The sequence below is a fragment of the Rhincodon typus genome, chromosome 13 (assembly GCF_021869965.1).
Source record: "Rhincodon typus isolate 14 chromosome 13, sRhiTyp1.1, whole genome shotgun sequence".
Taxonomy (NCBI): Eukaryota; Metazoa; Chordata; class Chondrichthyes; order Orectolobiformes; family Rhincodontidae; genus Rhincodon; species Rhincodon typus.
Genome location: NC_063344.1, coordinates 56,052,607 through 56,066,770, shown reverse-complemented (window position 1 = coordinate 56,066,770; position 14,164 = coordinate 56,052,607). Strand labels below are relative to the sequence as shown.

Genomic DNA, 14,164 nt, shown 5'->3' with positions numbered 1-14,164 from the left:
CTCTTCCAAAGGCTCCAGTCACTATAAAATGGCGGTGGAGTCGGACGCTTCAGGTAGTGCTCATCTACTCCGTCCGTTTCATTTTCTTTTTGTGTTGTTTTTCTTTCCCGTTCTTCTCCCAGCCATGGACTCTGGGCCTAGGACCCCCCACCCCCCAGCCTTGGACTCAGTGTAGACTCGCTGAGGTGACCTCCCGGATTGGTGAGGTGGACTCCCAGCGGTACGTTGCAACACCTCGGCCAGGTGTCGCCTCAGTGCAGACTTCTGGTCTCGAGGTGATTCCTCGAAGTGTGGTCCCAACCTGGATAAGTGCTTAAGAAAGACTGTAATGTTTGAAACTTCAGCTCTTTTTTTGATATTCTACGTAAAACTAACAAGGTCTGCAATGTGTAACTTTTAACATTATTTCATATGTTTTACGCTATACCATAATTACTGCAATGTTTAACTTGTAGCTTTGTTCTCTCTTTCTGCCTTGTTCTTAACAATCTAAACCAAGATACCTGTACCGAAGATGGCGCCATGCGTGGCGATATTATACACTTTTCCCTGTACTTTTGTACTTGAGGACATGTGACAAAAAAAAAATCAAAATCAGAAAATCAAATCACGTTTGGATCTTCTGATCATCTGCTACTTAGGACTCAGTCTCAGTTTCCAGAATCAGTGATCCAGCCTTCCTTGTATATTCCAGACCAAGATGAATTAGACACTGAGGATGTTTTATTTTTAATGGGAAGAAAGCAATTAGAACATTACAATAATTTTTGACAGAAAATGTCATATCTTACCAAAGTTAACTTCTTAGCAGCTAATGTGATTTTCATTTTATGGGAAGAAGTGTTCTATGAATATATTCTTCCTGGTGTTTACATTTACAGTAACAGGATGTAACAGCTTGATACACAAAGTATTCTGGTAGCTTCTGTATTAACGAATAAAAACCACAAGAATATCATGAGGTCAACAAGGCTTGTGTAACAATTGCTATCTCCATTGTGTCCAGGAAGTGGGGGATTTCAGCTACGAAGAAAGGTTGGCTAAACTGGATGTGTTTTCACTGGAACGCGGGAGGTTGAGGAGTGACCTAATAGAAGTTTATAAGATCATGAATGGTATGGATAAGAGTGGAGACTATGAGGCTTTTTTTCCAGGGTGGAGGGGTCAATTACACAGGTTCAAGATGCGAGGGGGAGGGTGAAGTTTAAAAAGAGTTTTTTTACACAAAGGATGGCGAGTGCCTGGGTTGCATTGTCGGAGGACGTGGTGGAGGTAGACACAATAGCAGTATTCAAGAAGCACGTGGATGAATAAATGAATAGGAAGGGAATAGAAGGATACGGATCCTGTAAGTGAAGACAGTTTTAGTATGGAAGGGCAAAATGTGTCTGTGCAGGCTTGGAGGGTTGAAGGGCCTGTTCCTGTCTGTACTGTTCTTTGTTCTCTTGTTGTTCTATTCATTCAGCCCAAAAACATGATATCTGTACGTACATCACATATCCATCTAAACATAATTACAAACAGATCAATATTATCTCACAACATTTACTATATTTCAAAAATACTCAATTGAACACAATCCACATTGGAACTGCCTCAGCTCTCGAAATTCAAGTTTGTTTCTTTTATTTTTTTAACAAAATTGCCAGTATGTTGCCCTTCAACATCAACAAGTATATGTTTTTCAAAATAAAGCATCCAAATTGAAAAGAATTTAGTACAAGCAAACTAAGGTTTGCAACTATATTGCAACAACTGATTTCACAACTTAAAACAACAAATACTGACGAATGGATCATCAAAACATTAACAGGAGGTATTTGAACAGGATGCGCATGGCACACACAAATCTAATAAATAGACCCGTCAGCAGAATTCCCAGTAAGGACTCACTTGCACCTCATTAGCTTATTCAGTCTCCACAACCCATACAGCAACGAGCTAAAGTTCAATGTGAATTTTATATTCACCGTGTAAATGCTTCACCAAATTTTACATAGGTAGAATGTTTTCAAAGTGTTATCAGAGTGTCTCCATAGACATAGTTAAGGATGTATTATCGCACTGGTTTGTCGCAAAAATATCAATTCTTATGTGCAGTTTTAATGTCTTAAGCTGCAAAAGACGGAAATGTTTTATGGCTTTTATCACTTTGTCACCAATGGCAAAAAACCATGTCAAGTCAAGCAGTGGTCTCTTCCTATTACAGTCACTTCCCAGGAAAAGCAACAAAGTGTTGCGACCTTGAGCATTCATCTTACAACTTAATAGAAAAATTCAGACTTATGTAACTGGCAGCTCAATAAGAAAAACTAGAAATATTTGGTTGATGGAGATGCTTTTGTGTCAGTGGCTCCAGATAATTCAACTATCCGTGAGCATACCAGCTTCGAAGAATTTCTTTTTTTTTAACATCAACAAACAATACCAAGTACACAAACAAACAGTCATATGATTGGTAGTACAGAATGTGGGTCTTGTTGAAAATAAGAGGACTAGGGAGCTATTGCCTCCCATCCTTTGGCTTGAAGAAGACACGGTCTGAATATATGTTCTGAGTTTTGCAGAGTTCAGGCTTGTTTGAGTGCTACATTTATTTTGTCTTTGCGAACAGATGAAGGGAACAGTGGCTTCAAACAATCCGCTATTTTTTTGAATGCATGATTATGCGGCTGGCATCTCATTGGCCCTGAAATTAACATCACATTACTCACCTCCTGTGGAAGATGGAGGAGAGAAAATGTCTTTCTGGATAACAGTATATGTGATCCTGAGGTTGGGCAGCACTTGCTGAACAATCCCAAGTATGTTAAGAATTATATTTTAAAAAGTTCTAAGATCATCATTCAACTTGCCTCCAGGGAACTGCCTTCTGCCAGAAAAAAAGCTTCCAGCTTTGCAATTTTTGAAGAAAAAATTAAACAAAAGCATAGGCAATAATAGCTCCCTAGTGCTTTCTTTATGGCAACACCTCAACCAACAATCAGAACCCTGTTCTCATGCTGTACTTGTTATTGTTCCCTTTAAAATCCAATCTTCTTACATCTGCTTCAAGTGCAAAATGAACAGCTTTGACAGCTTGCCATTTTATTCAGCAATATTCCAGAACACCAAATTACAATTGTGGGTGGCATGGTGGCTCAGTGGTTAGCACTGCTATCTCACAGCGCCAGGGACCCAGATTCGATTCCACCCTCGGGTGACTGTCTGTGTGGAGTTTGCACATTCTCCCCGTGACAGCGTGGGTTTCCTCTGGGTGCTTCGGTTTCCTCCCACAGTCCAAAGATGTGCAGGCTACATGGATTGACCATGCTAAATTGCCCATAGTGTTCAGGGATGTGCAGATTAGGTGGATTATGAAGGATGGGTCTGGGTAGTGTGCTCTGAGGGGCAGTGTGGGCTTGTTGAGCTGAAGGGCCTGTTTCCACACTGTAGAGATTCTATGATCTATGACAATATGTTCACGCAAATCCACATAACATTTCTGCCCTCTCTTCCACATGAGATTTGCTTTATAATCACAGCTCATGTAAAACTTTTGTCCATCTGGAATGATTACAAGTTTTTACATGGAACATGTAGACAGAAATGAACTTCAAGTGTAGGCGGCAAGTATATTGCAACAAAAACAGTGAACAACGCATGGAAGTAATGTCAAGAAACTAGCCCAGGTTTGAATGGAAGATGAAGAAAATTGTATAGTTTTCAAATATAAAGCTCTTCAATAAACATGCAGCATACTTTGGGGAGATTTTCGTGAATATTTGAGAATATCAAAGCAAAGCAGAACGACATTTTAAATGTGTTTTTCAATCAGAGCATTGCTGCATATTTTGCGACTTCAGGTCATAAAAATTAAACCAAAATCAGAAATAATGGAAATAGAATTAATAATAGCTTTAATCTGTTAACCTCTGATATAATTAGCAGTATCTACCATTATCATGAAAGTTTAGCACAATGTTAAATCCAGTAAACAGATTACTGCAAGGAGAGTGAGAGTCAACTTTCAGCATAAAGAAACAGGTAGAGATTTGACATGAGAAGGAACAGTTTTAGTTACAAGAAAAATAATTAAATCACTGTAAAATGAGTGTTTGTAAATTCTGAAATCAAGACATAAATTTCACCCATCCACTCCCGGTTTCTACTGCCATTGCCTTCCATGTGTTCATGCTAAGCCCACATAGCCAGCCATTCCAGACAGCAGGCTAGCAGACACTATAAATTAACCTCATCTCCAATCCCAAAAAGACCAACTCAATGCATGCTAGGGCTCAGGATTGAAGCAATACAGCTCCCTGAACCAACTAGCAACATATATCCCTACTCTGTAATAGAGTACAGCCCCGCCACAACAAACACACAGCCAAAGTAAATCTGGGGCAGGTGCCAATTAAAGTGAATGATGTTTCATCTTCATCTGGAACTTGGGAAATAGCAGGAAGTCCAACATCCATTCACGGAGACTCACTCAGCGCAATCAATTTCCCTATGCAATAGCCAACAAACTGGCCATGAGGTGCCTCATTCCCAACAAGCCTGATTATTATTTAAACCCATTTCTACCATCTCTGAACCCAATCAATATTCAACAATTCCAAATGTTGCCTCAGCCACCCCCCAAAACCCCAGCTGTAATAGATGGCATGGCTCCTGTTATAGACAGTCAGGTGTCTCCATGCAGTCAAGATGTACAAATAACATCATAAAACCTGGTATAATTGTGACAAATGACATTCTGTGAGACAATGAATAAGGTAAATCATCACTCACCGCTCTGTCTGTAGCCTTCTACCATTGACCACACCTTCATCCTCCAACATCTTTCCACTATCATCCAGTTAGGACTGCTATTGCGTCCTTACCTGTCTAATCATAGCCAGTGTAGCACCTGCAATAGTTGCTCTTCCTGCTCACGCAACATTACTTCTGATGTCCCCCAAAGATCTATCCTTGGTCCCTCTACTATTTTTCACCTACACATTGTCCCTTGGCAACATTATCAAAAGACAGTCACTTCTCACCTCACCACCACCACTCGCTAAGTTATCGGACATCTAATCCATCACTTACTACTAGATGGAAAGAAAATTTCTCCAATTAAATACTGGGAAGCCACTGTTTCTATTTTCTGTCCCCTAGCTACCAAGTCACACAGTGCACAAGCCTGTTTTTTTGTGGAACCCAAGGTGAGCTTCCAAATACACACACTATCATACAATCACTAATATCACTTATTTCCAGCCTGAAGACATTGCCCAATTTTGCCACGGCCTCAGCTCATTTGCTGTTGATATCTTCATTCATTACTTTGTTTCCCTCGGCTTGACTTGTCTAACACACAACTGATTTGTCTCCCAATTTCAACCCTCCCATAAACTAAAACTTTATTGCTTATGTCTTAATTATAGTCTCATTCGGCTATCATCCCATATAGGTCAGTCACCACACTGGTTTGGTCTTGGTCAAGCAGTACCTTGATTTTAATATTCTCATCCTCATTTTCAAATCCCTTCAAGATCCTTTCGTTTCTTGTTTCTGAAATATCTTCAAGCCCACAATTGTTCAGGATATCTGTTCTCATCTAATTCTGGATTTTTCAGTTGCCTCTTTTTAATTAATCTACCATCAATGGCTGTGCTTTCAGTCTCTGGAACACTCACTTTCCTTCACTGTTATTGTGACCACACACATTGACAAATTGTAAGTGCCTTTTCAACGATTTCAGAAAATACGTCTGTGAATTCTTCTTTAATTGAACAATGACTGGCTCGATAAAATGTTTCAGAGGTTTTAATAATAAATAGATGCATGTTTTTTTATTTGGTCACAGGTTGCAGACATACTTAATAATTCCATAATATATAAAAACTTATATGACAATTCAAAAGCAGACATGAATGTAAAATATCTTCATAACGTGTGGAAATGCATCCACCTCTCCAAACAACAAAAATCATTTACAGCAAAACATTAAATATTTGCCTTTCTGCTGAAAGGAGGTGTACGTGGGGTGGTGGCAAGAGGGCAGGGAAAATGCTAAACAGAATTCTGAAAACTTTGTTTGCAAAATTTTAGGAGGTTTAATTGCAACTTAAAACTGACACATGGTGCTTTTTAATGCTTTTGTAGAAATGGAAGTAAAATCTGCAATAATAACGGAAAATGCATTTGTCTCCTCAACGGTGGTAAGAGCTTTGAAAATGAATGGGTAAGCATCCATTTGTCTAAATTCTAGAATGATTACCCTCTGCTATTAGAGAAACAAGCTGCTTTCTTCCTTTGTTTCACCACCACCCCTCCAAACCATAGTTTTTTTTCTATCATTTACAGGGATCCTTTCGAAATCACAAAAAAATGATGCTGGTTAGCAGTAGATTGACAGGCCAGTTTTCCAATTAAGAACTATAGGGGGTTAACAGGGTTTTCTTTTCTCTTACAGCCTCCTGGGACTCAATACACGCTATACTTGACTGCTGTGCATTCAAATTTAATCTTCTAAGGCAAGGTAACAACTAAAGTGTATTCACAATATTGCTGTTTCTCAGCTTTTCTAAAATAATCATGCATTCAGCAAAGGTTCACCAGTTAAAACTTAAAAATAAAAGTAAAATATCCTTAAATGCACTCTTCTGCCAATCTATTATTTGGATCGAAGAGCTTCAAATGTTAATGCACGAGACTCATCGATGCAACTCAACAGCACTCAGGCCACTTGTTCTTTGTATCTAACTGCAGAAATCAGTTTTTAATCCAGGATTGAAAATCAGGACCTCTTTCATGCTAAATGTCCCAACATCATTTATTTTTGTTTCCAGTTTTCTAGCTGGTCATCTAACAGATGACAAAAATCGAAAGAACTGCGGATGCTGTAAATCAGGAACAAAAACAGAAGTTGCTGGAAAAGCTCAACAGGTCTGGGCAGCATCAGTGGAGAAAAAAAAAAATCAGAGTTAACGTTTCGGGTTCGGTGACCCTTCCTCAGAACAGAGGTATCTAATAGATGATGTCTCACTTCTCAGATGGGTGAGATAGAATTAAAGATTCCTTGCCAATAGGTTCCTAATCTCAGGTATATACTTATTTGTAAAGCAGGAAGAGGAAACGACACTCCTGTCATTCGTAAGTCAAAAAATAGAAACACTCATCATTGTGTCACTGCTGAATACACAGCATGGGGAGAGGACTAGCATCACATTACAGATGCATATTCACAGCAACATAGAATGAGTTATGGTCTGGAAGGAACTGTTTGAAGGGTGGTGTAGATTCAATTTAGAATTTCAAAATAAAAGGGGATTGGACATATACTTGAAAAAGGTAAACTTTGCACCATTGTGAGGCAAAAGCAGGAGGCTGGGATTAATTGGATGGCTCCTTCAAAATGTGCAAGTGAGCTGAATGGATACCTCCTGTGCTACATAGTTTAATAATGAAAGATATTTATAGAGGATAACTTAGATGACTGGTTGGCTAGTGTGCAGATGCAGACAATGAGTTCTGAATTGCACAGAGCATTTAAACAAACAATGATCAATGGAGACAGAGCCAGAGAAAAATCAAGGCCCCAAAACGTCCCCAAAGCCTCCAAAAAGTGGGACATTTTCCAACAATGCTAGACATTTTATAGGATTATAGTTATTCCTGCTAAGGAATCAGACTGAATATTGAAGGCACTGATGACTACTTAACATTCTAAATATCTTCACAAACCTTACATAAAATATAACTTCTAGATTTAAAAAAACGTGATAAATTAACATGTTTATTACAGACAGCCACATGACAATTTGATTGAAGCTCATCAAATTATTTTGACCTGTAACTTAAGAGCATGGAAGCCTGAGGCAAGGAAAAATACCAACATCTGGCTGCACAGAAAAGCCAAAATAATAAGTTATAGTGGTTCACTTCCTCAAACTGACCTCACAACCTTGCTGTAACCAAGCAATGTGTGAAGTAATAAACGTGATCTGGCTCTTAAGTCAAGTGTAACTTACGCAATGACGTGGCCATCAGTATGTTAGAAGTGCCTGTAATGAAATGTTAATTGTTTTAATAAGCTCCAGTTGCTAGCAAAGACCTATCATCCATTGTTTCGTTAGATCATCTTAACAGATCGTTACATACTTGAACAATTTTCAAGGAAAAATGAAAGAGCAGCCAGAAATGAAGGTCAGAACAATTTAATACAGTAATTTATATTCTTACAAAACTTCAAATACATGTCGGAAATCAAGTTTAAAAATTGTCAGATACTCATATAGAAGAATGAATATGTTGAATCAGGTGAAAAAAAAGTCAGAGTGTGGATGGGTGAAGTGGGAGAGGGACAAATGCAGGATGTGTGCCTTAGGGATGAGGAAAGCCTCTTATAACCACATTAGTTATATAACTTGACCAGTTCAGTTCCTGGCCAAATGGTAACTCCCAACATGTTGGGAAATTCGGCAATGGTAATGTTCGTAGCAGTCAAGAGGTGATGGCTAGATTCCCTCACATTGGAGATGATCTTTGCCTTAATGTAACAAAATATTATACAAGGGGTTCAAAAATAGTATGGGAAGATAGGAACAGTCAGGCAATGTTGCAGAAGTGAAGTCAACAGTTTTAGTGATGGATAAAATATGGCTCACAGTCATACTAGCTTGAAAACACCCGATTTTGTCTGAATACCAAAGCTAAGCAGACTCCGGTGTGTTTAGTACTTGGATGGAAGGCAGCCTGGGAATACCAAGTCCATTTAGTTTTGGGCTGTTTTGTGAGACAGTGGTAATTTCCAGGAGGCCCAGTACAAGTCCCACCTACTCCAGATGTTTTTAATAAATCTCTGAACAAGTTGACTAGAAAAGAAAGTTGAATTTAAACAAATGTGAAATTTTAAGGCCTAACAACCTGTACAAGCTACTAAGAATAAAATTAAACAAATAACTGTGGCCACTGAAGGTCTGAAACTCTTGAAGGATCACTGGACCCTAAACATTTTCTCTGCTTTCTCTGCACAGATGCTGTCAGACCTGCTGAGTTTCTCCAACCATTTCTATTTTTGATTAACTAAGATTAAAATGCTGGATTTAATCCAAATGTGACCAATGAGAGAATGAAGAGATTAGTGGCATAAGGCAGAGTTGACAATGGATACTAAAACACCCTCTTTGGTCTTCTAAATGTTCAATCTAAATACACTAATATTAAATTTGACAATTCTATTCTTGAATATACCATTAAACTGTCTCATATTCACTACTGTATAATTCAGGGGACGTTTGCCTACAGTCAATTTGAAAACAAAAACACATCTACCACTGGTTGACGGGCCCAATATAAACCACTGACAGTATAACATATAAATCTGCCCAGTATTTGAAGTATTTTAACATAACAGCATTTGTGATTGTCGAAAAGGCAAAAAGGCTGAACTTTTTTTATAAAAATTGGAAACTCCCAATAAACTGGCATTACTGGCCTATAATCCCAAAAACCAAGCACTTAGGAGTTGAATTTTATTCCACCATTGAAACTCTGAAGTGACATTTAGAGAAGGTGGAGGGATGGAATAGAAGAAAATCATTGGAACTTAATGGTTTTCAAGTGTTTCTTTCCATTACAACATTGGTCATTGGGAATAAATCTGTAGTTTTGCATTGGCTATTTTCATCATTTAAATTCCTAATACTTTTGCTTTCTTTTTGCATTAGTAATGACAAGAAAAGATAAATTATAAGAAAGAGGAACACATTTTTGTTTTGATGTTTCCTCACAAAAGAAAGGTACAGTTTCCAATAATCCGTTGGATTTGGCAAGGATATTCATATTCCCATGTACATCTGATTCAGATTGTCATAACGTTTTGTAGAAATGTAGCACTATTAAGGGAACAAGGTCAGGATCACACCCACAAAAAGATAAACAGTCTACTTCAAAGTTTCAGTTCATTGTCAGAACTAACAAATACCTAGGAAGCAGGAGAGTTGATCCCATCTTAAACAAATTTCTTTAACGTAAAAATGAATGAACACTTGGTCTACCAACTCAGATGGGAGTTACAGACCCCCATCACATCTCAAGATAACCATAGCAATTCCAGTGCATGGCGCAGAACCAAACATAGAGTGTTGCTATGATGTTTTTCACCTGTTAGGGACCATTCTGAAGAAGGGTCCAGACCCAAAACATCAGCTTTCCTGCTCCTCTGATGCTGCTTGGCCTGCTGTGTTCATCCAGCTCCACACCTTGTTATATCAAACATAGACTGTGCTTTGTTCTCTCTGTATGTAGATAACTATAGGAACATGGAACTTGAGTAGGCTATTAGCATCTCAAGCCCTGCGTCACCATTCCATTACATCATGGCTGATCATCTAACTCAACTTCCTACAATTATGATCACGTTGCTGGATGTCATTAGTTATAGAAATCTATTGACTTCTGTATTGAACCTTTTCAGTGGTTGAACTTACACAGTATGCTGAAGGAGAGAATTCCAAAGATTCACAACCCTTTTGCATGAACAACTTTCTCCTCATCACTGTCCTTAATGTTTGACCTTATTCAGAGATCGTGTCCCCTTGTTCTAGAACCAACTAAAGTTCCATATAATTGAATCAAAACATCTATGGTAAACTTTTGAAGAGGTAGACCAGTATAATTATATAACAGAAGTGTTCATACTCTTGGCTCCTGACTTTAAAACTGTTGAGGTTATAAAAAAATAGTTTACCATCAGTGTAATATATTACCACATTTGGGGGAAACCTGTCCATAGTAAATTGCAGTAAATAGGTGAACAGCATCAATGCATTCATGGAGAAGCTAAATAAACACATGAAGGGCAAAGAAATAGATAGATAGTTACACTGGTAGGGTTAAGATCAACTGTGGGAGCCCCCTGTGAACTATAAATTGGTTCATTCCATAGATTGATGGTTAACTGGATTCCTTCCATGCTGTATGTTTTATATAAATGTAAAAATCAATTAATTAAACCAACTCTATTTGAAACAAAAATGCAACAAATGCTTAACTGTGCATATCGGCTTGTTTTATTACCATTGCAGTGCTTGTGGTTATGAGTGGTGACCAATAACAGGGGTTTGATTCCCATTCCAGCTGAAATGGGTTGGGGAACTGCCTCTTTGCCCTGCCTGAGAATGAATGGCAAAGACAAATCACCATGGACAAAACAAATGAACAAAATAATTTGACCCAGAAGGAAGCATGAGACAATAATGAATGGACCTGCCTTTGGACAGAGCATGCAGGATGATCAGACATGAATTCACTGAATGGCAGAGCAGACTTACTTTTCCTCCTATACCTTACGGTTATATAACACTGGAGCTATCAGTGGCTTTACAGCACTTGTTTCCTATCTAGCTGGAACTTAAACTTCTCAAAACATGAACTCTTCAATGGCTGGGTAAATGCATGGAAACGTTTGCCCACAATATTGGTAAATTTTACTGATATGAGGAATCTCTGCTTGTGAACATTTAAATCAAAGTCAAATTGTTTTGCAAAGTGATCTATGTATTTCAGAAACCAAAGTGTCGAACTAAAACACCACAAGATTTCTTTCTCCAGGGCAATTTCCCTTTGTTCGAGAATCAGGTGACACTCTGACTTCAACAGTTATTGGAAGTTGTACACTAAAAGGTATAATAGTGCAAAATGGCATTGGTTCCACACCTTCCACAAATTTGTAGTGTTATATGTGTGTTTTAAGCAAACTTGGAAAGCCTCCAAAACAGGTGGAAAACAGATTCAAAAAGACACAGGCCACATTACTTTAAACTCTATTACATAACTGTTTGCAAATGTGCATTACTGGATCATGGTCATACTTGCACTCTGAATTACTGGAACATTACAGCCAACAAATTTAACAGATTCTTTCATTTTGCTTCTATCCCATATGTAGCACCAAGACAGGCCTGTTAAAAGTAAATGTTATTTTACAGAACGGATTATAATACATTATCATTGCTGTACCTATCTGCATTACTTGACATCAGCCACCAACTGGGACATCTTAGCATAGACCTCAGTTTTAAACTTACCTTCCACAATACAGCCAAAAGGTCTCCTCCCATTTTTCAGTCATTCTATGTGGGATCCTAGGTTTCACCTTGGGCTTTCAGTTATGTTTACTCTGACTGACATACACCAAGAAGCCCCAACTTTATTTTTTTTTGCAATTATCAATTTTGAAATTGTCACTGCACTGTCCATGACATATGCTTCATCACAAAAACTAAACTTGCCCAGTGACCATCTTAAGCTCCAACCTACATAAAATTCATCAATATACAACACGTATATTGTTGGATACTCACATTTGATCATCAAAGAATATTTCTTACTTGCCAGCTTAGTGCTTATTGGCACACCCTACCTTCAGAATATCAAGTATAAAATAAGACTCTTAAAAACTCTCCACAGTTGCAGCATCTTACAGTTTGAGACTTGTTCTTTCAATTCAGCTTTACTACGAATTCTCTCTACCACCAAAATCATCACTCCTACCACCAAGTACGGTTAAGCAGTTCTTTCCTCCTTGTGCTTATTCTTCAAATGTTTCTGTAAAGTCAACCTCATTGACGACCACTCCCCCAGTTCCAGTCTGTTCAGGTACAACCCAAGCTTGGAAGCATCAAACCATATTTATCGGTGTTGAACAAAGTTGCCAGAGGAAATGCAACATTCATAATGTCCCATTTTAAAAAATGACCTTGCCTTCTCAGCCAAAAATGTCTGTCTAGTTCTCGGAGGTAGAACATAAAGCTCACCAATGACAGCTTCTTGCTGCCAACATTAATACTTAATTCAATACGTACATAGAGCTGTAACAGTAAACTACTGATTACAAACGTTCTGTGATATTCAAGCTTTCAAATCATTGTCATTTGCATTCCAAGTATACAAAGCAAAAGGCATGAATAAAAAGATTTAGGGAAATGTTTACTTCAGAACTGATAATTGATTTAGACATAATGTAATTTCACAAATTAAATTTATTTGCACTGTACTTAAACAATTACAGTAATAGCTTCACTCATATTTTAACATGCATAAATAGGGCAAGGTTTCAATATTCCTCCCAGATCAAGAAGGCTAAATTTAAATTTACTCAGTCCACTTTGAGTTTGACTAAACTGAAACAACAAAACTATGAAGCTTACAAAGAAAATCATTTCAAGCAAGTACGATGGAGTTCAATGAAGCTCAAATACTCGCTGACTTGATGTAATATGCGAGCTCACAGGCAACACTGGCTATCACGTATCTGTACACATCCCCCCAACGTTAAAAACGCTCTCGTGGGTCTTCTGTTCTGCTCTATGTCCTCCCATCTCCACCCTTGGTTCTCACAGAGGAGCCATGAGGATTGTCATTACTCAAAATGGGGCCACAATGTGAAAGCATTTGGGAAGCAGTGCCCTAAAGAGACAGGATGGGGAAAACATAGTACCTTAAACAGTGAAGCAAGCTCGAGCAATAAAAAGGTGATAGAATTCAGATTTGTACATGAATGTTGGTGTCGCTAAAGATAATAATGATCCCATGGATTAGTCAAAAAGCTCAAGGAGAGAAGATAGTTTTGGACAAGACTGGGGCAATTTGCCAGTTAATTCTGGAAAAAGACCATCTATAGTGCAGGATTTAAATAAAAAACATACTTAAATGCTGGAGTCCATCATCCATTTTGTTTGCTAAATGGTACAGGTCATTGAAAACTTTAAGAGTAGAGTTTGTTTCCATGTACAAAGTTATCATAAAATATACCGCTCACAAACAAGATTGTATGTTACCTTGCCAAGATCAGTGTGTTCCACATCACAGATCACACAAGATATAACAGTTGTAATCCAACTGGGACCAGCTGTTCTCTGGTTTCTTTTGGCAACAACCCAAGATTAATGTCAGACACATGCTGACGCATGCAGACTCCAGATATGAAACCAAGGCCATTGACTGCAGAAAGAAAATAAAATGCTTGAAAAAAGATCAGGTAAGAGAAAGAATTGTGCACATATCTGTCGAGCTAGTATAGTTTTAATCAATTTTAGGGATTGCAAGCAGAACAAAATCAGGATCCTTCAGGCTAAGCTCAAGGGTCGGCTGTTTAGGAACAAACAGTGATTATGTTCATTGACTTATT

The 14,164-nt window shown here is 38.1% G+C and overlaps 1 protein-coding gene across 1 annotated transcript in view; it reads right to left on the bottom strand.

The window, feature by feature from the left end:
- Positions 1 to 13,910, bottom strand: part of nck1b (NCK adaptor protein 1b) — a 227,384-nt gene extending 213,474 nt beyond the window's left edge. The window contains exon 1 of the mRNA XM_048604717.1: positions 13,815 to 13,910. Within this exon, the coding sequence (XP_048460674.1) occupies positions 13,815 to 13,840 (26 nt within the window). The 5' untranslated portion in view covers positions 13,841 to 13,910. The remainder of the gene's footprint in view (positions 1 to 13,814) is intronic.
- Between the last annotated feature and the right edge of the window lie 254 nt (positions 13,911 to 14,164).